General features: G+C 35.1%; 1 protein-coding gene across 1 annotated transcript in view; it reads left to right on the top strand.

Moving 5' to 3' along the window:
• Positions 1-27,383, top strand: part of Cfap299 (cilia and flagella associated protein 299) — a 533,081-nt gene that overhangs the window by 192,182 nt on the left and 313,516 nt on the right. Inside the window, exon 3 of the mRNA XM_048364482.1 lies at positions 5,246-5,336. Within this exon, the coding sequence (XP_048220439.1) occupies positions 5,246-5,336 (91 nt within the window). The remainder of the gene's footprint in view (positions 1-5,245; positions 5,337-27,383) is intronic.

Here is a 27,383-nt window from a genome sequence, read left to right as displayed (position 1 = left end):
TATGTTATTATTATCAATTAGTTCTACACAAACATAATAGATGCAGTAAGTATTTACCTTCTTCCCATTAATTAACAATTTTCATGGTTTAGACACCATTGCATTTATCAAGTTACATTTAATTGTATATAGAATTTGAAACTTGGAATTGAATCATTTATGATTATAATTTAGCAAATTAGAAAACATAAAAAACATCTGAGCATCGACTGTTCATTCATGCCTGTATTTCTAGCTACTCAGGAAGCTGTGATCTGAGGATTGTGGTTCAAAGCCAACTCAGACAGGAAAGTCTGTGATATTCATCCCCAGTAAACTACCATAAAAGCCAGAATTTGAGCTGTGACTCAGGTTGTGGAATACTAGCCTTAAGCAAAAGAAGCTCAGCGACAGCAACCAGGCCCTGAATTCAAACACAAAGATTGGCATATAGTTCGTATATCATTATGCTTCTGAAAATAATATTGGAAAATTCACAACCAAAACTTTAAAAATTGAATTTACAAATTATATCTGTTTTCTACTCACTTCTAAGGAACTAAAGTACAAATACTTATAGGAACAAAAATAAAATAAAACCATAAAAGTGGAGTTGTTCAAATAGACATGGCTGTCAAAGGTGTTAAAATTTTACTTAGAAGTAATCAAGAAAATGCAAATCAAAATGAAGATAAGAGGAGTCATAATAGCCAAAGCATATCCTAGAAAACTAGGAAAATCAAGGGTAGGGGTGAGTTTGGTGGGATCAAGGAAAATGAAAGCAGTGATATTGAACAAGATGCATTGTACTCATAAATTGACATGTTGAATGGTAAATGATTTATGCAATTACTTAAAAATAATAAAAATATAATTAAAAGAAGAAAATGAAAATTCTATGAGATACACTAACATGTATATGAGTTTAATAGTAAACATTTTATATTATGTGGAACAAAAGGAACTTTCCTGCCCCAGTAATAGGTATTTGACTTAAGAATTTTGGATATTTTTTAAACTATTTTGTGAATTTGAAATTATGAATCATTTTGTATTAACTACTCTGTTGCTATCCATAAATCTTACAGAATTTAATGTTCAAGATAGATGTACAGGAAATCTAGCAGCATGTTTATAGATTCAAATGAGAAATAATTCTGTGGTTTGTAAGCGAAATATAAATGAAATGTTGGCTACTCATACAATAGAATTCCACATAAATGAGGTGCAGCTACATACGTTAGTACATATGGAGCACAAAAGTATTTATGAGATAAAGAGCATTTTAGAAATTTGTGATTCCATCTTTAAAATCTTTAAAACCAGACAAAATTAAATTATATTGTTTACTAGTACTTATGTAATAAAGGGATTGATGACTGTGATTGAAGTGGAATAAAGAACAAGGGTGAATATGAGAAAAGATGGAAAACAGCACTGGGAGTATGGCTCAGATGGTAGCTACGCAGTCTATGAGTGAAAGCACAGGACTCTGAAATACAGAGGTTGAATTATATATTTAGACAACTGTTTGTAAGTTGGCTACAAATTCTAGAAATATGAAATGTAGACTATGCCAAAGTTCAATGGCATTGAGAAAATAAAAAATACCTCTCCGCAGAGTAGTTTGTTTTTTTCTTATTTATTGCCAAAGTGATGTACAGCAAGGTTACAGTTTCATCGTTAGGCACTTTGATCTAGATTAGAAATATAGCTGTGCCCAACTAGCTTTCCATGGAAGTCTTAAGATGAAGATTTCAGACCTCACTGCCCTTTCTCTGAACACTCTTGCTGAAATAAGCTTATTAGAACAATACCAATTATATATTAAAAAATTTGAGACAACTAGTAAGTCACAAATATTTACTGAAAAAATTTAACTCTAAGTGAACTCTTAAGCAAATAACTCTTGGATATAAGTTTTTGCTTTAAGTTTTCACTTTAACTCTTTGTTATTCATTCTCCTTTTTAAAATATTAACCTAATAATTTGAATATGTGTAATACAATGCATATATGACAAACTTAACTTAGAAAACTAGTACCCTAATTTTCAGGGTTAAGAATATGTTTGTAGTCATTTTGTAGGATTATGATTCCTTTAGCGAATGATTAAACACAGTTGGTAAAAAATAACTCACTCATATTGCTTTTACTCCATTTTTGAAAGTGGAACCAAACAACAAAGATGGAGTATTTGCTTTTACAAAACTCATAACCCTAAGATTTTGTAACAGATTTCCTTCAATTCTTGAGGAAGTAATTTCTGTCAAAATATTTATTTAAGCATGGTTTCTCAGGTCAGTGACTGTTAAAAAAATCTAGTTAAATAAAAGTTATATGTGTTAAAGATTTCATAATTCCTTACCACACACAATTTACATTGCCTTTCCTTCATTTTCAATATTTTTCCTTTCAGACAACTTCCAAATTCTCAGCTAAAGCATGGTATAAGTGTGGCTATTTGTATAATTTTTCCCAGAGCTATAAGCCTTTATTCTCATATATACATCTAGATACTTACCAGTTCATTACATTTATACATTTACCTATTTACTGCCTATTTATCATCAATCTATCTGTATGTTGTATATATAAATTTAGGTTTATAGGTATATGTATATGAGAGAATAAGAGCTCATATCTATATGAATGTATTAACATATAGATATAAAGCATCTAGACACTAACCTTGACTAAGAAATGCAAGACTGTTAACATCCGTTACCTTTTGTGCTGAGATTTTTGACGCAAATTGGATTTTACTTAGCTATAAAGTTATAAATATTTACAATAAAACAAGATATTTGGGGAGGTGGTAGGAATAGGGAGTAGATTTAACACCTGCAAACCTGAGGGGACATAGTGGTATCTCAAATGGATTGCTCTTTGATCAATAACAGATTTTGCTATGAACAATGTGAACAATGTCCAATGAACTAATTTAAATAGGGGACTTTTGGAAGAACATTGATTATAACAATTTCAAAACAAAATGGAAAAAATCATAGTATGTTTGAAAAATAATTACTTATAATTGAAAACCCTGGGATCTGGGCCATTTGTTACTGCAGCAAAACCAACCTAGTTCTGACTAATGCCTTTATAAAACTAATTATTTGTTGAAACCTCATAGAGAATTTCTAACACATTGATTCTGAACAGACCACAATCTGGAAATTGACCAAGAGATTATCAGATTATCCTGTGAGCAGTAGAGGAGTAGAACATATTTTCTGAGTAAGCAATTGACAAAATGAATTTGACACTTTTGAGATTTATTATTGCAGCAGTGTAGAGGATACAGGAACTGGAAAATAATGAAACATTCTCAAATATCTGATTTTCTTGGTCTATGTTCTGCTACTGCAAACCTGCTGATTCAAAGCTAGAAAAACAAAAGAAAGAAAAGTATGGGCAATTTAAAGAGTTGTATATCTAGATCATGAAAATTCATATCTGCCTATTCTTTATGAAACTTGTGGTAATCATTGCTTAAATCTTAAATGCTTAAAGCAGTCACCATCCAAGTCAGTGCTTTTCTCCTCTCATCATCACAGTTTAAATCAGAGCTTCCGATCCTTTTGCTTAAGTTTTAAACTTGAAATAATACTCTATTTAATTTGTTAAATATTGTTCTCTTCTGGCTCCTCCTCAGATAAATATTCTTTTTAATGCATGAATTTAGCCATCTTGTTTCCTTGTGTGAAGTCTTGGGGTTTAATAGCTTCTAGAAGACAAGGTTTAAGTTCCTTACACAGCCTTCCTGGAAGGCAAACACCACCCCGTGTTTTAGGACTGGACTCCCTGGGTTTGAGCTCAGGTTTTTCTCCTGCTAGCTGTGTGGCCGCACTAAATATCTGTAGTAGGAGGTCTATAAAAATGGCACTTTCTCTAATAATATGTGGTTTCTCCCTTACTTCCCAAATTTACTTTATGACCATTTGCCTTTACCAAAACTTGTCTTGAAATTATTTATCTTCTATTTCTTTGCAGTTATAGATACCTTTCCCATTTTCCAAACTCACTCCATGAATGGCTAAAAGTGTCTTATTTTTTAACATTCAGTTAAAGAATAATTTTTTTCCTTGTAACATTAAGTGACTCGTTTTTGAAAAGGTAGAATATTTTATTAGGCACTCTGATACTATGACCATATCTCTATTAACACAGTTAAGATGTGGTATGCCCTAATGTTTACATACCTGCCTTCTTTCTGAAACTGCAAGCAACTAAGATGGGAATTATCATTATTTCATGAGACACTTCCTGGGACATAGTGGATATATATTAAAAATAGAAAATTTCCATATACAGGACATGTTTATTCATTTACAAATCTTTAACTCACTCTTCATTATGTGGTCCAATGTTGTCTCGGATGTTTCTTTTATATTTCCTGTAAGTCATATTTCTATAAAAATTCATTTTTAACCTTGATTTTCTCCCCTTCTTAACTGTCTTTGTGATTTTATGTTGTAATATTTTTAAACACTAGGTTAACATATACTATCAAAATTTGCTCCTAAAAACATGGAAACTAGAAAAACAAAATCATAATTGTGCTTTTGTCTCTGACTGTCCCTGTATTTCTGGTGGAAATTTTTTCCACCAGAGGCACTGAAGTTCATCTCCTCCTGGTAGTGATATCAGTGGCTTCCCAATCTTTCATGGACAGAAACAACTTGGGGTGAGTGTGTGTGAGTGTGTGTGTGTGTGTGTGTGTAAATCTGTGTGCGTGTATGTTTCCTAGTCTTTTGGAGTTATGCACATAGTAGTTGAACTCATAGTATTTCCTTTCACCTAATAAATATATCACAATCTAGCTGCATTCTTGCCTTCATTCCTTTTCCTAATATGATTTTCTATTCCCTATCAATATTGGCTTAGCTACCTCATGATTTTCAATTTCTTAAATGAATTAATTATATTTAAATCACAGACAATTAATGTTTGTAGGAAGTGAATGCATAAATATTTTGACTATTCAGGGTGTAAAAACGAAAATAAAATAAGAATGTAAATAGAATTCATTGTATCTGAGATGAGTATTGACATGGATATTTTTATTATTTATAGTCTAATTTTAATTACTAACAAAGACTATACAGCTATTGAATTAAATTGAGAAATCTACTAGATAAAAATGATTGTGTGTATATAGTTTCAATGTCATAAGGGAACTGTCACTTGGAATAAAGATCCATGAATGTTGGCCCCATCTGATAGCAAAACATTTTAGTATAACAAAGATTTTCTCTGTACAGGACACTAACAAGTGCCGGTAAAGATCTGCAGGACAATTTTCTGAAGGCCCTGGCAACAAGAGAGGAAGACAATCGTACTGGGAAAGTGAGCGTGAGTACATTTCACCCCCAAACCTCAAAGTAATGTACAGCAATTGTGCAGTTCACACTGATAATGTAACTTCTTATAGCATCCTAAAACAATTTAGGAGGGATAAAATATGGCTGTTTTGATACTTGCATATTATAGGAATGTATGTATTGTGTCTTTTCATTTCCATTGTATCTGTAGAAGTTGCCAAACAAACTTGGAAAAATAATAATTTAAAGATTTCATGCAAATTTCTGTGATAGTGCTGCTTCTTTCATCATGCTTCTTTTTGGTCTAATTTCTTGTTTCACTCATAACTAATTGTGTCACCCATGGTCCTCCAAAGCTTGTCCTCTTGCGTCTGATTTTATGACATGATTAGAAGATAGTTCTATATCTGCTTTAAGGTCCTACCTTGGAGGATGTGACAGAAACCACATCATACAAAGACACAATCTGATTTATCCAAGAGAAACTTGCTTTGGTTTTAGTAGAATGTAGGGGATATCAAAAATGTAAAGGATACCCATAAATAAAGAATTATTATGTATCATGCATACTATATGTACTTACATATAGTTATGTATTGCAAATACTCATGATAAAGTCATTTTAAGACTTAAAATATTCTAAATTAAATTTAATAGAAAGACACATGCTGAAATATAGTGACTCATTTTCCAGAAAAATAACCAGAAGTGATGTGATGAAAAATTTAGAGCTACAGAAGAAATGTGTGCATAAGGAACTCTATTCACCAATGTTTTCTCAATGAAAATGTTGGAATTTTCCTATCAGGTTGATTGACTATTGCACATGGAGACAAAACCTTGAATGTACTTAAGAAAATGACATAATCACATTAGGGTCGATGACTGAATATTGTAAATCCATGCTTGAAATAATGGCTATTGTTATAGGAAAGAGGCTGTGAGAAATTTTTTTTTTTTAATTTGAGGAAGAAACTAGACTCTACTGGGACTTGTAAATTATAAAAAGGAAATAGGAACTTGTCCAATTCTTAATAGAAAGAACAACTTTGAAAGTGGAGGAAAGGCAGAAAACTGTGTTGTTCTAGGAATCCTAGTTATAGACTTTAAAAAATTACAAATGATCCTCAATGGTCAAGCTGCAGATTAAAACAACAGCAACAACAAGACCTTCCTTGATGAGAACACATTTTACTCATATTAAGGATGGAAATGTGATTCTGTACACTTGGAAAAATGATCCACAGTTAGTAGAATTACCAAGAACAAACAGTATCAGAGATTTTTAAGCTGGCATTTTTAACCATACTAGTTTACTTCTTAAAATACCTTCTTTCTGGTGCTGGTGGCTCACACTTGTAATCCTAGCTACTCAAGAGGCTGAAATCTGAGGATCATGGTTTGAAGCCAGCTCAAGAAGGAAAGTCCATGAGATTCTTGGTTCCAATTAAGTACCAAAAAACAAAAAGCCTAAAGTGGATCTGTGGCTCAAGTAGAGCAAGTGGCTCAAGTGGTAGAACACTAGCCTTGAGCAAAGAAAACTCTTAGAGATAGTGCCCAGGTTCTGATTTCAAGCCTCAGGAGTGGAAAACAAACAAACAAACAAAAATCCCTTCTTTCATTTTTCATTCCCTTCAGAGACTCCTTTGACAAAGCATTATCTGACCATAGTATAATAGTTATTATAGGCTCTTAACCTTCTCTCACCCATGTTCTCTTAAATATATGTAGAGACATTATATATAGAGACACTATATAAATATATATCTGTGACAGTCCTGGGGCTTGCACTCAGAGCCTGGGCACTGTAGCTGAGCTTCTTTTGCTCAAGGCTCACACTCTACCACTTGAGCCACAGCACCACTTGCGGCTTTTTCTTGTATGTGGTACTGAGGAAATGAATCTAGGGCTTCATGCATGCTAGGCAAGCACTCTACCCCTAAGCCACATTACCAGCCCTAGAAGTATTTTAATAAAAGTAATAGAATTAAAACATATACCTTAATGAAAATATACACCTCAAGAGCATATAATAAAAACTTAGCAAAATCTTAGATTATACTATGAAAATAAGATGATGACATGAAGAAAAGGTATATAAAATTTAAGATGTAAATTGGGTCATTTGGGGGTAATAATTTCCATTTATTTGTAGACTACTGTGAGATACTTGTGTAGATGTTCAGTTTGTCTTTCTCTACCATCTTGTTGTTTATGACATAGTTATTCTGTGGATTTCCTACTTCCTTCTGGTTTTTAATGTTAATGTCTTTCTGGTGATGATCGTTGATCACAGTATGCCCTCTTTTGACCTATGCCTCTTCCAGAGAGACTCCTTGCCTTAGCGAATTATTTAAATGCAAGAACTCATTGCGATATACTTCTTTCTAGATCTTTGTTGCTCATGTGTTAATTTGATTAAATTAGTCATTAATTGAATAGTGACAACTGGCTTTACAGCAGGTATTATTCTAGGTGCTGGGGATACAATGGATGCCAAATACCTGCAGAACTTACAGAGTCGTGGAGAAGAAAGTGACTAATCAAGTAAATACATCAATAAAATCAGAGTTGTGATTGTGATAGGTTTTGTGAGTCGCACAAAAACACTGACTTGAATGAAAGGACTTTGCTGGCAATAATGCAACATGAAAATGACTTCATAGATGGCATACTGATATTTCGGGTTGAAAGCATCACATGCCTTCAATATAGAGGGAAAATACAGAGAGAAGAAAGAAAACATCACAAGATGCCTAGCAAGACCAGATAAGAAAAGATGAGAAATGAGATGGTAGCTGGGGTCATTAAAATGAAGGTAATTCATTCCAGAGTTATTTGGAGAGTAAACTTGACAAGATGTGGTAATAGTATATGGCCAAGTAAAGGGAAAAAGAGTCATGATAGCACTCACACAGGTGGATAAATATAATGTTTTACTGTGTATACAGACACATATACAAACACATAAATACACAGTCACATATGACCACACACTATTTTTTGTTCCTACTGGTGTTTGAAGTTAGGGCCTTGTGATTACTAGGCAAGTGTTCTACCCCTTGAGCTCTAGTCCTTTTATTTTTCAGATATTCTTACTTTTTGCCCAGGCCAGCTTTAAACAGTAATTCTCCCCCACCCCCTGAGCCCTACTTTGCTCGGTGTCATCTAAGGTAAATATACAACTCAACCAATTTTCTTTCCCATTTTCATTCTTTAAGTCTTATGTCCAGTTGGTCGGTAGATAGAATTTGAATAAGTGTTGTGGAAGAACACAAGGAAGCCAATGTGGTGACCCACCGCTGGATTTATAGGGCCTTTTCCTGTGGTTAGTAGCATGGAAACATGCCCCAAGGATGATCGACATCCTGGAAAGAATTTAGATCAACAGTTCACGTGATCAGACATGCATTATAAAAGTACTTTAGCAGCAGCAGATGGGGAGAAGAATGTGTCTATAGGGAAGGAGAATGATATATGATGCAGGCAACACAACTGAGAGACCATTATAGAAGTCAGACAATTGATAAAAGGGTGGGATAGAGAAATTACAGAATTAATATGGAGGTTTATTTAAAATTAAGTATTGAAGCCATTATAGTAGTTAGACAATTGATGAAAGGGTGGGATAGAGAAGTTACAGAACCAATATCGAGGTTTAAATTAAATATTGAGGCTTAAATACTGAAGTTTAAAACAAGTTAAGCATTTGTTTGTTTGTGTTGGTGCTGGGGATTGAACCCAGTGTCTCACACATGCTAAGCATATGTACCACTGAATGGCACTCTCAGACGTAAAGTGATTTGTTTTGCTGTAGGAAATAGAGGATTTGTAGGAGGCTGTTCCCATGTTTCTATTAGGGTGACTCAGTGTAGAGTGAGCATCTGAAGATCATTTTAATAATGGGAAGAGAAGTACAGCTCTGAATTTAGAGGATTTTGGATTGCTCAGGATTTTGTGTTGCTAGATTAAAAATAGAAGTTGGAGATACACAGGGACTAGTTCCAGACTTGCTCCCGATTGAGTACTACAAATTATTTACAAAAAAATTAGCTTAGGAAAACCTATTATTTAAGGAGTTCCTTACATATTTTAAGCCACATTGTCCTCTTCTTTAAGGTGTGGATTGAAAAAGAATATTCTTAGCTTAATATTGAGTTTTAAAAAGAAAATAAGACTGAAAACTTGGAATGCTGCCTGAAACATAGCAAGTATTTATCAAACTGTAATTTTTTAACTATGATTATGATTAATAGACATGAAACTATTATGCCTTTTCTGGAATTTTTAAATGTAATTTTATTGTTATTGTTATTAAGTACAATTCTTTGTGGACAATGTTAACCTTTCCTCCAGTTTTCTCCTCCCATCCATGCCCACAAGTTACATGGTTCATATTTTCAATAGTGTATATTGAAAAACATGACTACCTTTGTTCACCCCAGTAGTAGTTTTAAGAGAGGAAGTAAATAGGTTCCAATTTCTCTTTACAAAATATAGGTGAAAGAGTTCTTTGTAACAAAGTTGCTTCCTCATTTTATTAGTGGCTTTAAGATTGTTACGTCATTAGCAAAATATTACAGAAATCTGAATACTTAAAGAAACACGTTATGAAGTGCTATAGGAAACTCCAATCCATTTTCTTAATATTCTACTCAATACAGTCCCTCCCTACAGTATTTCTATTGTAATAAGGTTATGCAGTTCTTTTATTTATTTAATTGTCTTTATTGTAAAGGTGATGTACAGAGGAGTTAAAGTTACATTAGTCAGGTAATGAGTACATTTCTTTTTTAACAGTCTCACCTCTTCATTTTCTCCCAGGTTTTTCCCCCTTATCCTCCTCCCCCACAACATTTAAGTGTCTAAATAGTGAAAGATTAAGTTACCATTTTTCAGATGGTAGTAGCTATGAAGTCTTTATTTGTGAATGGAAAAGACAAAAATAAAACATTCTCTACATAATCAGAAACTTATGATGAAAGACCACATACCATTCTGGGTGGGACCTTCTGACTCTTATTTTCCCCTGAATGTTGACTATGTAAACAGTTACATGGCTGATTAGTTTAGGCTTTGAAATATGCATTATTGGAGCTGGTATGAAAACATTGCTTACAACTTTTCCTTCAGAGTCATTCAAAGAAACCACTGTACCTGGGTCAGGAAAAATCTATGAATTAGGCAGTTTCCAATATACTTATTTCCTGTGTTGAAATCTCTATGAAACATAAGATTGTGTTGTATATGACCAAAAACATTGTGTTGACATGATCTTTTCCCTCCTCTCTCTTTTCCAACTTTTATAAAATGTTCTCTTTCAAGAAAATGAAGGTACTATACAGAAGTTTATTTCCTTTCTAATGGAGCCCATGCGCTTGTCCACTAATAACCCCATATGGAAATTATGACTCATAAAAATCTTACCTTTATTTTAAACAAATGACATCACTCTTTGCAAAATAAAATACATATCAACTTTAATTTCACTAGAAAAATATAGTAGATATATCTTTATCTTATTTTTTGATTCCCTAGTTATAATTATATTGATACTATATACTGATTCAAACATTATGGAAATAGTTGACAGAAAAATGGTATCTGGGTTTGTGTAGGGTTTAGCACTTACTACAAGTTAAATATATGTCTCAACATTATTCAGGTTAATTCTCATACTCACAATGGGGAGATAATTTTTACAATATTAAGATAGTTCTAGAATAAAACTCTATAATGTGTAAAGCACATACATACCTACAACATATATTTCTTTTTATTATACCTACACTCCTACCAATAGTATACTAGGTACCTTTTCGCCCACATTCACACCAGTATCTGTTACTGTGTTTGTATTTTTTTTTTTTTTTTGGCCAGTCCTGGGCCTTGGACTCAGGGCCTGAGCACTGTCCCTGGCTTCTTCCCGCTCAAGGCTAGCACTCTGCCACTTGAGCCACAGCGCCGCTTCTGGCCGTTTTCTGTATATGTGGTGCTGGGGAATCAAACCTAGGGCCTCGTGTATCTGAGGCAGGCACTCTTGCCACTAGGCCATATCCCCAGCCCTGTGTTTGTATTTTTGATGATAGCCATTCTAATTGGGGTCAGGTGGAATCTCAGTGTTGTTTTGAATTGCACTTTCTTTTTATTCATGTCTGTTGCCCATTTTTACCTCATTTTCTGAGAAGTCACTGCTTACTTCACTAGCCCATTCATTAATTGGGTTGTGGATTCTCTGAGTGTTTGGTTTTTTAAGTTCTCTGTATATTCTGGATATTATGCCATTGCCAGGTATATATCTGGCAAAAGCTCCCCTTCTGTAGGTTGCCATTTTAGCTTGTGAATCATGTTCTTTGCTATACATAAAGTTTTCAGTTTCATGCAACTCTACTTATTAATCTTATTTTTATTTTCAATTAGTTATAATTATTATGTATGGTGTTGTGAGGCTACCTAGAAAAGAATCTTAGGATTTAGTTTCCATGCAAGTGACCTACTGGGGAATTTCTCTCATGTGAAATCGATAATAGCATGAGGGAAGCAAAGATAGTTCCAGTGGAAATGTAGTCTTAATCTGATAAAGCATAAATCTTTTGAGTGTGAACTGTCATAGGCTTCTGCTTTAAGGTAAAGAATCTGTACCTCAATAGGACTTCATTTTGTCTTTCTCCCTCCATCAGTTAAACACTAGCTGTGACAGATGTGAAAGGCGGAGGGAGGAGGGAAGTCTTTTTGAAGAAGTAGCAGGTGAACACTAGTAAGGTCTTATAAATGGGTGCATCTGTCTGAAGTAGAGGTCTAGAAAGGTCACCACCAAAATCTGCTGCAGAGCTGTGGTGCTATTGGTGCATGTACATTTCCATGTAGAAACTCTATCTATGCACTGGGAATTAATAGATTAAATCATTAATGCATCATGTAGTTAATGACAATTGTACCTCTCATTTACAAAGCCAATCACGTTTGGTGAGAAACGAAAGTCTTAATAAGCCAGGCAATAGTGGCTTTCTCCTGTAATCCTATCTATATTGGAGGCTGAGATCTGAGGATTAGAGTTTGAAGCCATCCCAATCTAGGAAGTCTGTGAGACTACAATCTCCAATTAATCACACACGAAAACCTGGAAGCAAATAAGTGGCTCAAGTGGAAGAATGCCAACCTTGGGTAAAAATGCTGCGGGACAACATGAAAGCCCTGAGTTCAAGAATCTGTCCCCCCTGAACAAAAATTTGAATAAATATTGAATTATACCCATGTATCTTTTCTGGTGATAACACCATTTTAATAGACATAGAAGTCAAATGAAAAAGAATATCACATAATTACTAATGAAAATTGACAGTGAATTTTATAAAACATTCAGAGCTAAATGACAGTATTTGCATTAACTAATATGTTAACTACGAGAAAAGTCTATAGCCATAAATTCATTCATTTAAACAATAAGAGCAGTGAAACTATGATTGTCACTGTGACAGATAGCCAAGAAAGACAACTTATAAGGAAAATCATTTTGGCTCATGGGTTTCCCAGATGTCGTGGTCAGCTGTTTCCATTGCCATGAGTCTGAATTAAGGCAGGAAACCATGGCAGGGGGAGCATGTGGCAGAGGAGGCTGCACCCGTAGTTGTGGCCAGGAAGTAGAGAGATTGAGATCAGGGAGGGGTTAGATGTATCTTTCCAGTGATGATCTTCCTCCAATGGGAGCTCACCTCCGAGTATCTGCTGCCTCTCAATAATGCAATTCTATTAGGACAAGGAAAGAATGCATTTATTTGGCAGAACCCACAGGAGCCCATATCTTTTGCAAAATCCTGACAAAGTAGCCCTTAGCACATGAATCTTTCCAGATATTTCAGATTCAAACCACAATAAACTATCAAATCAATGAGCTAAGATACAGAAAAAGCTTAGCAAAATAAATCTAAACTATCAGTAGAATGAACATGTTAATAATAAGCTGAAAAGTTAGAAATAGGACTGAATGAATAATCAGTAGGGTTAACCAAAGGAAGTTGGTATTTTAAAAGAGAATAAAATGATAAAAATTCTAACAAAAGCTGATGACAAAAAACAATTTGATGGTGTGACAGTTTGATTTCAGAGTCTTGTGCTTGCTTGGCAACATTGGCCATGCCCTGCTGCTCTTCTCTCTACAGGTTTTATTTTAGAAAATGTCTACCTTCTTACACAGTCCAGCATGGGACTGAGAGCTCATCTATGACTCCTGTACAGATGGAATTATGGTCATACACCACCATGTCCTATCTATCGAGATAGAGTTCTCATTAATTTATTGCTTTGCTGGCCTAGAGATATGATCCTCCCAGTCTCTCCCCACCGAGTAGCTGAGATTACAGGTGTGAGACAGCACAGCCAGTATTCTGATGAAACCAAATTTGGAAGCCATATACAATTTTTAAATTAAAAAAAATGACTGTAGATTGAGAACTATTTTAGAGGAATTTTCAGATACATTTATTTCAACATTTAAAATTAGATGTTGTAAACAAATATTTAGAGAGATACAAATTGGGCCAGCTCCGGTGGCTCACACCTGTAATCCTAGCTATTCAGGAGGCTGAAATCTGAGGCTCATGGTTCAAAGCCAGCTGGGACAGGAAACTCTGTGAGCCTCTTATCTCCAATTAGCCACCTGAAAACTGGAAGTGATTCTGTGGCGCAAAGTGATAGCCTTGAGCTGAAGAGCTCAGGAACAACACCAAGGCCCAGAGATAAAACCCCATGACCAACAAAAAGAAAATAAAAAAGACAGAAAGGAAGGAAGGGAGGGGGGAGGGAGGGAGAGAGAGAGAGGTTGAGAGAGAGGGAGATAAACAGAGAGAGAGAGAAAGGGAGGAAGGAAGGAAGGAAGGAAAGAAGGAAGGAAGGAAGGAAGGGAAGGGAAGGAAGGAAGGGATTGGAAGAAATAGAATCCAATAATTTACAACCACGTAAAATGAACTAATAAAAAGTGACTTCTGATTTTTTTAAAGATAGCCTTTCTGGAATACACCAAAAGATGATATAAGGTAGTTATTTCTACTATTGGAAGGAATGGGCACTGCCTACCTCATACAAAGTGGAGAGAGGAAAGGAGAGACAGAGTGATAGAAATGAGACTTCTTTTCTATTTGTTTTCTAAAATCTGTACAAACTTGGTATCAGAGAGACAGTGAGAAAAGAAAATTACAGAAAATCCCATTTGATTAAGGTCATTGATAATGAACACTTAATTATTTCAAGTGTACTGCAAAGTTATGTGCATTATTTTCATAGAAAGATAGAGATATTTTCATAGAAAAGATACAATTTAAAGCAATTTACGGGCTGGGGATATGGCCTAGTGGCAAGAGTGCCTGCCTCGGATACACGAGGCCCTAGGTTCGATTCCCCAGCACCACATATACAGAAAACCGCCAGAAGCGGTGCTGTGGCTCAAGCGGCAGAGTGCTAGCCTTGAGCAAGAAGCCAGGGACAGTGCTCAGGCCCTGAGTCCAAGGCCCAGGACTGGCAAAAAAAAAAAAAAAAAAAAAAAAGCAATTTACTAGGAAAATGGCCGACATTAATTCATAGAGACAAATCTATATGCCATTTTATCACACTGGGAAATAAGCATTTTTAATAAATTTTAATAAACATTCATTAAATACGTGTGTTGTGTGTGTGTGTGTGTGTGTGTGTGTGTGTGTGTGTGTGTGTGTGTGCTAGTTCTGGGGCTTGAATTCCAGGCATGGGTGCTGTCTCTGATCTTTTCCACTCAAGGCTATCACTCTACATCTTGAATTACAGCTCCACTTCTGGCTTTTTATTGGTTATTTGGAGGTAAGTGTCTCATGGACTTTCCTGCTTGGGATGGCTTTGCACTGTGATCCTGAGATCTCAGCCTCCTGAATAGGTAGGATTACAGACATGAGCCACCAAAGCCCCACTTCTACACACTTTTAACAGGCTATGTATACATTATATGATTCTTCAGGTGGTTCTAGATCAGCTAGGGCAAAAAACCAACAACAACGATTAGACCTCATTTCAACAACAAAAATCCAGATGTGCTGATATGCAACTGTCATTCCAGCTATATGGAAGGTTTAAGTAGGCAGATTATGTCCAGCCTAGGCTAAATTTCTTAATGAAATTTCTCAAAACTAAGCAAAAGTGACTAGGAGAATGTTTTAGGTGGTGAAGCTTTGGCCTACTAAACACATGTTCTGAGTGCCATCAAAGAAACAAACATTTGTCAAAATATTTAACAATACAGTGTTAAAAGGCAAGAAATATCTATATTCAGTTATGAGATCTTTTCATGTGGTTTGTGTGTGTGTGTACATGCGTGTGTTGCACACGCACGTGTGTGCATGCTCCAGTAGTAGGTCTTGACTTTTAGGCCAAATGCTTTTGCTAAGTTTTTCAACTCATTTCTGGAGCTTCAGCACATGGGCTACATCTCCACTTCTATACTTTTTTTTTCCTGGCTAATTGGAGATGGACTCTCTCTTGAATTTGGTTTCCTAAGCTAAATTCAAGCCACCATTCTAAGACCTTGGCCTCCTAAGTAGCTAGAATTATAGGCATGAACTAATGGCACTTGGCTCATAAATCTTTAAAAAATCATATTTACAAATAAAAAATACCAGACCATTTTATCAGTAAATGTGTAGACTATAATAGGTGACTCAAAAGCAAGGAAGGCAAAATGATTAATAAGTAGATAGATATTCCACCTATAAGTAGATAGATATTCCATCTAGTAATCAGAAAAGTGAAAATGAATTAAGTTCACACCCACAAATCAACAAAAATGAAGGATGATTTTTATGAGTTCAGGTGAACAGCAAGCTGTGCTAGTGTATAGTATGATAATTCTAAGCTTTTTACTGGTATGACAAAATACCCAAGACACTGAACTCAAAGGAGGGAAGATTCATTTTGGCATAAAGTTCTAGAAATTTGCATTCTTTTGTACTTGTGGCATGGTGCTACTTTATGGTGTAAGAACATCAGAGCCGATCCCCTCATGGTGGACAGGGGTAGCAAGAGCAAGAAGGGACCAGGGATAAGATACAGGCCTTGAAGTTCCACCCCCTAAGTTGCCACTACCTCCAAATAATGCCTCCTTGAGATAAATTGTCAGGGGATTAATCCATGGTTGAGATCAGAGCCTTCATAATCCAGTTGGCTACCAAAACCCTACCTATGAATACTCCCAAACTAGGACTATGTCTTCAACATAGGAGTGATTGGAGGAGCATTAATTTCAGGTGCAAACTTACAATGTGTTCTTTGTGTACCTAGAAAGATATTACTTCCTCTGTGTTTGGTTCTCCATGATTTTTTCATGCATCAGTGCAAATAGTAATTAATAACTATTGAAAAATGACTGTACTTTTTTTGCACAGACACAGCATGATATATAGTGGGACCAGTAAAATATAAAATTGATGGATGTGTTGACTGCTTATATATATATATGTATATACATATTATACATTTAAAGTATAGAATATAATTACATACAGTATATATGATAAATATATATGTGGATGGACATACATGGAATAACTGTGGGATATATACATATATACATACACATATACATACATTTTACAGATATAAGAATGCAGTGAACATACCCAATAATTTTATATTTTACCTTCCCCAATAATATATGCATAATTATGATTTTATATATATTTGAATATTTTATTAATATATTTCATTATTACTTAGTATTTTTATTATATATGATATTTTACTTGTTAAAAATTTAAAAATGAAAATAAAAGGTCATGTTCTAGTTAAGGATGGAAAAATTAATAGATTGTTTGGGATTTGGACATGTGGAAGATAGATGATGGTACATCCCTCAGACTATTTGTTCTTTTCTTAGTTATTGGTACAGGATAACATCAATATTTATGTCATCAAACCACAAAATGTAAGGAATATTTCTGTGGGTTTTAAATTTTTCTATGGGTATTTATCTGTTTTTTTGTGAATAATACAAAACAAGCAATGAGAAAAGAACATAAATCTCAATATATAAAATATATTACTAGAACTGAATGAAGTAAATGTTTATTTCAAAACAAATAGTTCCACTTTCTGAATATTAAATGTGTGCCTTATAATAAATGTTGGAATGAAAATAAGGTGTCAGAAAAAATTTGGTCTGATAATAACAAAATGTTCAGAGTCCTAAGAAAGTTGTAACAATATTCTTTAAAATGTGTGAAAGCCATCACTCAGTCTACTTTGTAAAATGTGATAATAAAAGCAGCAGAGAACAACTCACATTGTCATTCATAACATTTCTCATTTAATACAGACTATTAGAACCCAATTACATTGCATCATAGTCAAAATATTTTTTAAAAATTTTCTAGTTGGATATAATTTATCACTTAAAGAGATATATGCCTATATTCTCAGTGTGATTTGTAGCACAAATAAAAATATAGCAATTTTGCTATGCTTTCTTGATCTCTGGAACTCCAGTATATGGAAGTCAGACTTGGCAGCCTAGATTTAAAGCAAATTTCTGTTAAGTTCAATGGGATAGCTCAAAGATGGGTGCAGTTGAACTTTTCTGTTACTTTCCCCATTCCTGAATCCTGGGGTGTGGGGTAGAGAAGGTCTTTTTGATGAGAACAGTGTGGATGTTGACAGGGGTTCTTACTCACCTCAGTTTTAGATATCTCACTGTTGCTAGTGTCTGCATTTATTCATCTGAACTAGAGCGGTTAAAGAGGAGGGTCTAGATATGAGCCAATTATGCCATTAGTCTAAATACCAAAAAAATAGAGCTGGCCATGGTGATACATTCCTATAATACCAGCTATTCAACCGGCAGCAAAAGGGATTCTGAAGTAGAGGCAACTTAGAAAGAATTAACAAAACACTATGTTAAAAAAAATACAAACAAAGATCTAGGGGCAAAGCTCATGTGGTAGGGAAATTGTCTAGTAAGTATGTTTAATCATCACTGAAATAAAAATAATGTAACATTAAAAATAGCAAATATCTGCTTCTGAAGTTAATTAGGATATATCTTATGCATATATAGATATTTATAATACATATACATATTTATGTACATACACATATTTATGATATGTATACATTGAATCTGCACCATATATGTATATACATATTTACATATGCATACACATATATGTACACACATATATATCTATATATTACACATATATATCTATATATTAGTTCTTGAGATACAAGAAAAGGTAACAGACAAATTAGATTATCTGTCACTCATTTTTCTAAAACCTCTTATCCTGATGGAAGGGATCAAGAAGCACTGTGCACTTAGGTGGATTTATTAAATATTTTTTTCCTTTTTTTTTTTTTTTTTTTGCCAGTCCTGGAGTTTCAACTCAGGGCCTGGGTACCGTCACTGGGCTTCTTTTGCTCAAGGCTAGCACTTAGCCACTTGAGCTACAGCGCCATTTCTGGCTTTTTCTGTGTGTGGAACTGATGAATGGAAACCAGGGCTTCATGCATGCTAGGCAAGCACTTTACCACTAAGCCACATTCCCAACCAGATTTATTAAATATTTTAAGCCCCTTTGTACAATCTTTTGAAGTTTAGAAATTAAAAAGCAAATAAAAATTCTTTCCCCCTTTTATTCATACTTAAGTTTAAGGCCTTTGCAAATATTGACAATTGCAATTTTAAATAAGGCAGATGTATTTTATTGACTACTTGTTTTGCATTGCCTCTTATGCTTTGTCAAATTACTGGTGCAATATTATTTATAAGGTTCCATGTCACTTAAATGACTGCAGAGTTTATAGTGACACCTAAACTTTCATTCTTGACACTGGTAATTTGTGTTATCTGGAGGTTTTTTTTCCTTGAATGGATCAGCTAGAGATTTATTAATTTTATTGATCTTCTCTAAGAACCAGCCACTAGTTTCACTAATTTTGAATGTTGGTATTGTATGATTAATTGTATTAAGGGCTTCCCTTCATTATTTTTTTCTTCTAAATATTTTGCATTTAGTCTGTTAATTTTCTTACGTGGAAGTTTAGGTCATAGATTTGTGAGTCTTTTTTTTTTTTAATAGAGTTGTTTCCATGCTATTCATTTCCTTTCGTGTACTGCTTTTCTCCATCTCATATTTGAACAATGTATTCCTTCCTTTCCATGTCATTCAATTAACGTCTACTTTTCCTTTCACACATGAATTAACTAAGGGTTATTTCATTTATAATACATGGATATTTTCTTATTTCATTTATTTTGTCTCCCTGTGTGGTCCTGATTGGCCTCTACATCATAGTCCTCCTGACTGCAGCAATTACAATTATATACCACTATGACCAACTAAATGTGTATTTCCTAGCTTCTCAGATTATCCCAGGCTTTCTGGGATTGTTGACTGAATTAATTTTAATTGCTCATTTCAGTTCTTTCTAGTCATGATCTTATCATTTACTCATGCTAGGGCTAGGTTGTACAGGCATATTGCTCCTCCCTCATAATTACTCTTTCTTGAGCTTGCATTATGTTGGAAGTATAAGTAATCTAATTTATATGTCCTTGTCATTTTTATCACATATGACTTTGATTTCCTTTTATCTTGTTTTCCTGTTTGATGACCTAATCTCTGAGGAGAATAGCAGTTTGGTTTTACTTTTAAATTTTCTTCTGTTCCCTTGTGCGTGTGAGAGAGATTGTGTGTGTGTGTGTGTGTGTGTGTGTGTGTGTGTGTGTGTATTAGTGATAGGTTGGGAGAGCTTGCCACTAGGCAGAGGCCTTCTTTCTTTTCTTTTTCCTTCATTGTCAAAGTGTGGTACAGAGGGGTTACAGATCCATATGAAAGGCAGTGAGGGCGCAGTTCCAGCTCCCAAGTCTGGGCCGTGACCCTGGCCCTTTACTATACTTTTTACTTCCCCAATAAATCCATCTTTTCACTTGAGACTGTCTCTGAGTGATGGACTCTTGGAGGGATGGGGGATTCCCCCCACTCGGACACTATTACATTGTGATCCCTTCCCTTGTAGGGACCCCATTACAGTATATATGTGTATTGGAGCTAGGGAAGGGAAGGGGAATATCAAAATCAAGAGATTTTGGTGTAAACCAACTGCACAACTCAAAGGGGGGAGAGGGAAATGGGGCAATGAGGGAGAGGTAACAAGCTGGATAAGGAATGTACACACTGCCTTATGAATGAAATTGTAACACCTCTATACATCACTCTGACAATAAAGAAATGAATAAATTTAAAAAGATAAAAATAGAGATAAAAAAGAAAGGCACTGAGTACATTTCCTGTTCTCCTTGTTACCTCCTCCCTCACTCCTCCCCTCCTCCTTCTCCCCCCCCCCACATTGTGCAGTTGGTTTACACCAAATGGTTTTGTAAGCATTGCTTTTTGAAAGGTTTGTCTTTTTGTTCTCTCGATTTTGGTATTCCCTCTCCCTTCCCCAGTTCTAAAGCCCGTATAAACAGTATCCAGGGTACTCAGATGTGATACAGTAGTAGAGGAGGTACAGCCACCGGGAGGGGACATAAGAGAAACTAAACAAACCAATCAGTCAAACAAACAGACAGGAAAAAAAGTGCGAGTTCACATGGCATGTTGAAAATAATTACAACAGTAATAGAACTCTTGTTTCCGTAATGTGAGTTCATTTCACTTTAGCTGATCATATGTGTATCATTGGGGTATTTTGATCTTCTACTGTGAATAGCCTATTCATGTACTAGCTATTCCCTATGAGGGACACCATAGAGTTTATGTTTCTTTGGGTCTGGGTCACTTCACTTAGTGTGATTTTTTTTCCAAGTCCTTCAATTTCTTTATGAATGGGACAGTGTCGTTCCTTCTGATGGAGGCATAGAATTCCATTGTGTACCACATTTTCCTGATCCACTTGTCTACTGAGGAGCAACTCAGTTGGCTCCATGTTTTAGCAATGACAAGTTGTACTGCGATGAACATAGTTGTGCTTGTGGCTTTAGTGTGGTCTTGCGTGTAGTCTTTTGGGTAGATACCCAAAAGTGGGGCTGCTGGGTTGTAGGGAAGCTCTATGCTTAGCCTTTTTAGGAACCGCCACACTTCTTTCCAGAGGGGTTGAACAAGTTTGCATTCCCATCAACAATGTTGTAGGATTCCCTTTGGCCACATCCTCTCCAGTATTTGTTATTATTGGATTTCCTGATAATGGTTATTCTTACTCAGGTGAGGTGGAATCTCAATGTTGTTTTGACTAGCATTTCTTTGATGGCCAGTGATGTAGAGCACTTTTTAATGTGACTCTTGGCCATTCTCATTTCCTCTTCAGTTCTCTTTTAAGGTCTTCAGCCCCTTGTTGAGGGGGCTGTTGGTTCTTTGTTTGTTTTTGAGAAATTTAAATGTTTGACTTCTGTGTATATTTTAGATATCAGGTCTTTGTTGTATGGGGTCTTTGTTCAATTACTGTAGACATTACTCTTCAGTATGTTGCCTGATCACTGGAGGATCATAACTGCCTCGCTGTTGATAGTTCTGTTTATGAGGGGAAAGCATGTTCTTCCTTTTTTTTTTGATATGTGAGATTTCATTGCCAATTAACGTAGATTTCCAAGAGCTACATTAAAAACTATTGCTGCTTAATCAATCAAATAAGCAGTTTTCCAGAACCTATATTATTATTAAATATTATTACATACCTGTATTTTAACAGATATTCAGACAAACAGAGCAAGGATAAATCTTACTAATCACATAAACCAGAATTCGTGTTTTACAGGTTTTGAAATCAAAGTCAAAATAAAGAAGTGATTTTGGACAGGGCCACGTACAAATGACTTGAGTTATAAGCAGTTCAGATCACTTGGCTCTCATTGCGACTCATCTTTAGGTGTGCCATGTTCTTTCTACTTTTTCATAGTTTTCTTCTATCCCTGATGTTTCATGTTTGCATTTTCTGCTTGGGGAGTGACAGGCAAGTTTGACATTAGCAAGTCCAATAACAAGTTTTTCTAGAGACATTATTTTTTTGCAGTGAACTCAACTAAATAGATCTTATTTATCAAAAGTTCTCACCTTTGAGTAGAGAATGGAACAGCATCTCTGAAGAGAAGATGATTATATATGGTCCTTCTTATGGGCTTGAAACAGACATATCAACCATTTGGTCCTCAGCTGGAAATCTTCCTCAGCACACTCCCGTACTCTGGATAAAGCAAACTTTCAATTGATCTACTCATTTTAGCTCTAATTCACTTTTTTTTGCCTTCTAAATTATGGTATTACTGAATCTTGAGTAGCTTTGTTGTGGGACCTGAATTCTGGGCCTGGGCGCTGTCCCTGTCTTTAGCTCAAGGCTAGCGCTCTACCATTTGAGCCACAGGGCCACTTCAGTTTTCTTGTGGTTAATTGGAGAGAAGAGTCTCATGGGCTTTCCTGCCCGGGCTGGCTTTGAAAAGTAGTCAACAGCCTCCGGAGTTCCTAGGATTACAGGCGTGAACCAGCAGCGCCTGGCTGTTATTCTTCTTAAATACAAACTCCTTTCTTTCCCTCTCTCCCTCTCTCCTTTTCTTCTTCCGTGAATTAAAACCAACTATGCCTGCTTCCTTTTTTTGTAATGGTGTCCACTGCTGGCTAGTCCAAAACTCTTTATGTATCTGCTGCTTTTGAAGCAGTAATGATATGACTTGCATCTGTAATTACTCTGTATCAAATGAATTGGGCTAAAAGTAATCATATGCAATGGCATCTGAATTGTTTGAGAGAATATACTGGAATGAAAGTCAAATGCAACATGTTCTGTAGTGTTAGGGGTGTGTGGGAACCCTAGAGATGGAGGCATTATGTCAAGGATGCAACATACCACTTTGATATTCGTAATCTGAATGAAATATTTATTAACTTATCTAACAAGAAAAATGGTGCACATAGTTTCTTGTATGCTTTTTCAGATAGTGAAGGTCTCCAAAATACTTGGGAAAATATTTGGGGAGGAGGAATATCCAGTTCCAAAATACTTTCTCCTTTGGGATAAGTGAAGTTGGCATGGCTCCCGAAGGTCTTTGGGGCTGACCCCTGCTGGGGGCCTCTTGCTCTGCTCTAGGGATCTGTGGAATTTGTTGGAATGAAGAACTGAGAAAATTAAATATTTCATTTTCTGCTATCATTGTGTGGACTGGGGGAGGGGAGAGAGAGAATGTGAACTGAGGGAGAGAAAGACAAAGAGAAAGAGAGATAGGAAATAAAGACATCTTAGGGGGAAACCCCATGGTAAATTGCAGCTTGGGAGTTACCAGTTCCTTAAAAGCTGTGAATATTTTGCTGGGGTACACTGGAGATAGGAAGACTACTGAACACTTTTGCACTGGGATTTTGTTCTTAAGACTTAATCTTTTTTTTCTTTATAAAATAGTAGAATCAGACTGTCCATTCCAAATGTCTCTTCTCTGATCACAAACAAAAACTAAATGTCAGTATCTCATGATGGTGACGAAAGGAGTTAATGCAAATAAGCAAATAAACTTTTCACAATATAAAAGCGACAGAGAGACAAAGAGGAAAGGGCAGGAGCAATGGAAAGAGGAACCGATAACATGTTTGATGCCATCTTATCATAAGCTACAGCATCTTATAAGTGATTGGTGCAGATTCTATCTTATTCAACTCTATTGTGTTAAACCTGGTGCCCATCCTCTGATAGATGGCTATGCAGCCATTTCTCAAATAGCTTAAATATTTCCATCTAGTGTTCTAGTTTCTTTGTAGGTTGTTATTTCCATTTCAACAAGTTCTCATAATTACAACATGAAGGGGGAAAAATAAATCTGTCTTGTATCATTACTGGTCTTCCGGGGCAATATAAAATTTGATTTCCCACTGTGATTTTTTTTTTTGTTTTCCTTATGGATTTTAGGCTAAAATTGTGATTTCATTTCATCAGTGATTAATCTCTTTAGCATTTTGGATAACTTCATGGAAGTCTCTAAGTTAAGACTCAACATCCCTAAAACTCCTTTTCATTTGTGTAATTGAAATGCAAGGTAAATATATAGAACTACATTTTCAGGCCTCTTTCACTGAATTCTTGTCTTTGAATTTTTTTTATTTATTTATTTATTTTGCCAGTCCTGGGCCTTGGACTCAGGGCCTGAGCACTGTCCCTGGCTTCTTTTTGCTCAAGGCTAGCACTCTGCCACTTGAACCACAGGGCCACTTCTGGCCATTTTCTATATATGTGGTGCTGAGGAATCAAACCCAGGGCTTCATGTATAGGAGGCAAGCACTCTTGCCACTAGGCCGTATTCCCAGCCCCTCACTGAATTCTTTATTTGTGAGAACTATCATATCATCAGACATAATTATGGTATTACATTTTCCTGGTTTTTCACTTTATGATGACACAATTTATTTTTTTCTAATTTAGCTGTTCTTGCATGGTAGATTGTAGTACTTGGCTGATATGAATAAGATGCTTTTAATATATTGTAGAGATGTTTGAATGAAACTGTATATGGATGTAATTTATAGGTGTAAATAACCTATAAATGTAATTGTTATGTTATGGGACAACACACATGCACACACACACACACACACACACACACACTTTTAGCTTTTTTAGTAGATAATAAGCAAAAGTTTTCAGTGACATAGCCAGTTTATATTCTCGGCAAAAAAATCATCACTACTTCACAGTCTTGGCAGCATTTCCACCATAATTTCCAATGTTATGTACTCTAATACACCACTGTGCAGTGCTACCTCAGTCATTAAATTTGTATCTCTCTGAATATAAATGTTTGTTATTGAGATATCATCTGAGAAGTCTGTTCAAGTACAGTTTTCTAATGTGGTTTATATTTTTTTTAATTAAGGTGTTTTTCTTTTTTTTCTGTATGTCATGTTTTGGAAGAATGCTTCTTGATTATATATACTGCAAATATCTTCTATAGGAGCTAACCTGTTTGCTCTCCTAATGAAAGCTCTAGAATTCAATGTCGACCAATTTTCTTTTCCATTATCGCTATAAATGTTGTATTCCATTTCAGACATCCTTGTTATCCATTGATCACTAATATCTACTCCTTTGTTACATTCTACAGGTTTTATTGCTTGTATTTGGATTGTTTAAGGTAGATGAGATGGCTAGTTTGCAGATGAAGGGAGGTTGATACCTAAGTATCAAGTTAAAAATACCTCCTGCACATCTTAGCAAAGTTGTCAGGTAGCATAGATACATAAATATGGATTTCAATGTGGAAGCCTATGATACTAAAATTTGGAGTTTTCAATGTACAAGTGCTATGATATTGATTGTTACATTAAATAAGTAGACATTGAGAAGAATTTAAGTATGTCACCCTCAACTAGATTTACTACTTCACAACCCATTTGAACCCATAGAGTACTGTGGTGCTGTACACCTGTATAACCTGGGTATTAGTTTTAGTAATGCATTTTTTTTTTTTTTGCCAGTCCTGGAGCTTGGACTCAGGGCCTGAGCACTGTCCCTGGCTTCTTTTTTTTTTGCTCAAGGCTACCACTCTGCCATTTGAGCCACAGCGCCACTTCTGGCCATTTTCTGTATATATGGTGCTGGGGAATTGAACCCAGGGCCTCATGTATAGGAGACAAGCACTCTTTGCCACTAGGCCATATCCCCAGCCCCTTAGTAATGCATTCTATGTAATGATTGACTTCATTGGTTTATGCCAAAGTGAAATCACAGTCTTAGCTTAATTAACTACTATAGTAAACCAGGCAGTAAGGTTTAAATTAATAATGGATATTAAGCCATGTACTTTATTCTGCCCTCAAATAGGCAACCACCCAAAATAAGAAAGGAGAGCATTGTATTTTAGAGTGTATTCTCTAATGATATTCTGAGTTCCATTTGTATTTGTTGTGTTATTCCCCTTTTCTTCTCTAATTTTATTAGATTATGTTGATCAGTTTTAGAGTTTTGAATACCTAGGATTGCAGATGTAAACCAATGCACCCAATTCTAATATTAAATTGCAGGTACATTAAATTGCAGGTATTAAATTGCAGGTACATAGCTCTTATCCCTACCTTTGCTATGTCTCAAAGATCCATTTCATGTTTCTCCTAAGAATCTTTTGATTTCTTTCTTTTCTCTTTGGTCATCTAGTGAATTTCTCAGTTTCCATGTATTTGAATATTTTCTGTAGTTTGCTATGCAATTTTTGTTTTATCCCATTGTAGTCTAATAAAATGTAGTATTTATTTATGTCCTAAATTATACATTTTAGAGAAAGTTTTCTGTGGTTTAGGAAAGAATATAAACTCTCTGGGTACTCACTGGAGTATTCTGTGCATGTCTGTTAACTTCATTTAATCTGTAGTGTAAATTCGGAAGTTTCCTTGTTGATTATTTTGTCTGAATGACTTATCTATTAGTGAGAGTATTAAAGACACCCACTCTGTTACTGTATCTGGAACTTATCTATTTATGACCACTAGTGTTATTTTTATGAAATTAAAAGTGCCAGGGTTGTGTGTGTATGTGTGTGTAATATAATCCCTTACTTCATTCTTTCCTTTATTAATATGAAGTGGTTTTGGACTCTTCTAATTTTGGATTGAAATCTGCTTTGTCAGTTATTAATATTGGTACCTCTGATTGCCTTTGTGCTCCATTTGTTTATTTTTTTCTTCTCACCTTAAGCATATTTTTATTTGCCAGTGAAGTGAATATCTGGTAGACAACAGATGGAGAAATCTTGTTTTTCATCTAATACAAAAGACTGCTTGAAAAATTGAGATATTATCATTCAAAGTTATGATGAAATGTAGGTTATAATTCCCATTATTTCATTGTTATTTTTCTTCTCTAATCATCATTTGTTAATCTAATTATCTAGTAAGATTTAGTTTTCCTATTTTTTTCTGATTGCATTTTTCTTCTACTTCTGTGTGTAGAATCACTCATGTATTGCTTTAATTTTCTTTTCTATAATGGATAATGTTTATTTCCTTTTCTATTATAAAAGAAGGATAGTTTTCCTAGATACAATAATCTAAGTTAATTGTTACTTTCTTTCTGGGTTTGAAATATACCCTCCTTCATTGCA

Source organism: Perognathus longimembris, chromosome 16, assembly GCF_023159225.1.
Source record: "Perognathus longimembris pacificus isolate PPM17 chromosome 16, ASM2315922v1, whole genome shotgun sequence".
NCBI lineage: Eukaryota > Metazoa > Chordata > Mammalia > Rodentia > Heteromyidae > Perognathus > Perognathus longimembris.
Note: the sequence above shows the minus strand (reverse complement) of the source record. Positions and strands in the feature narration are given on the sequence as shown.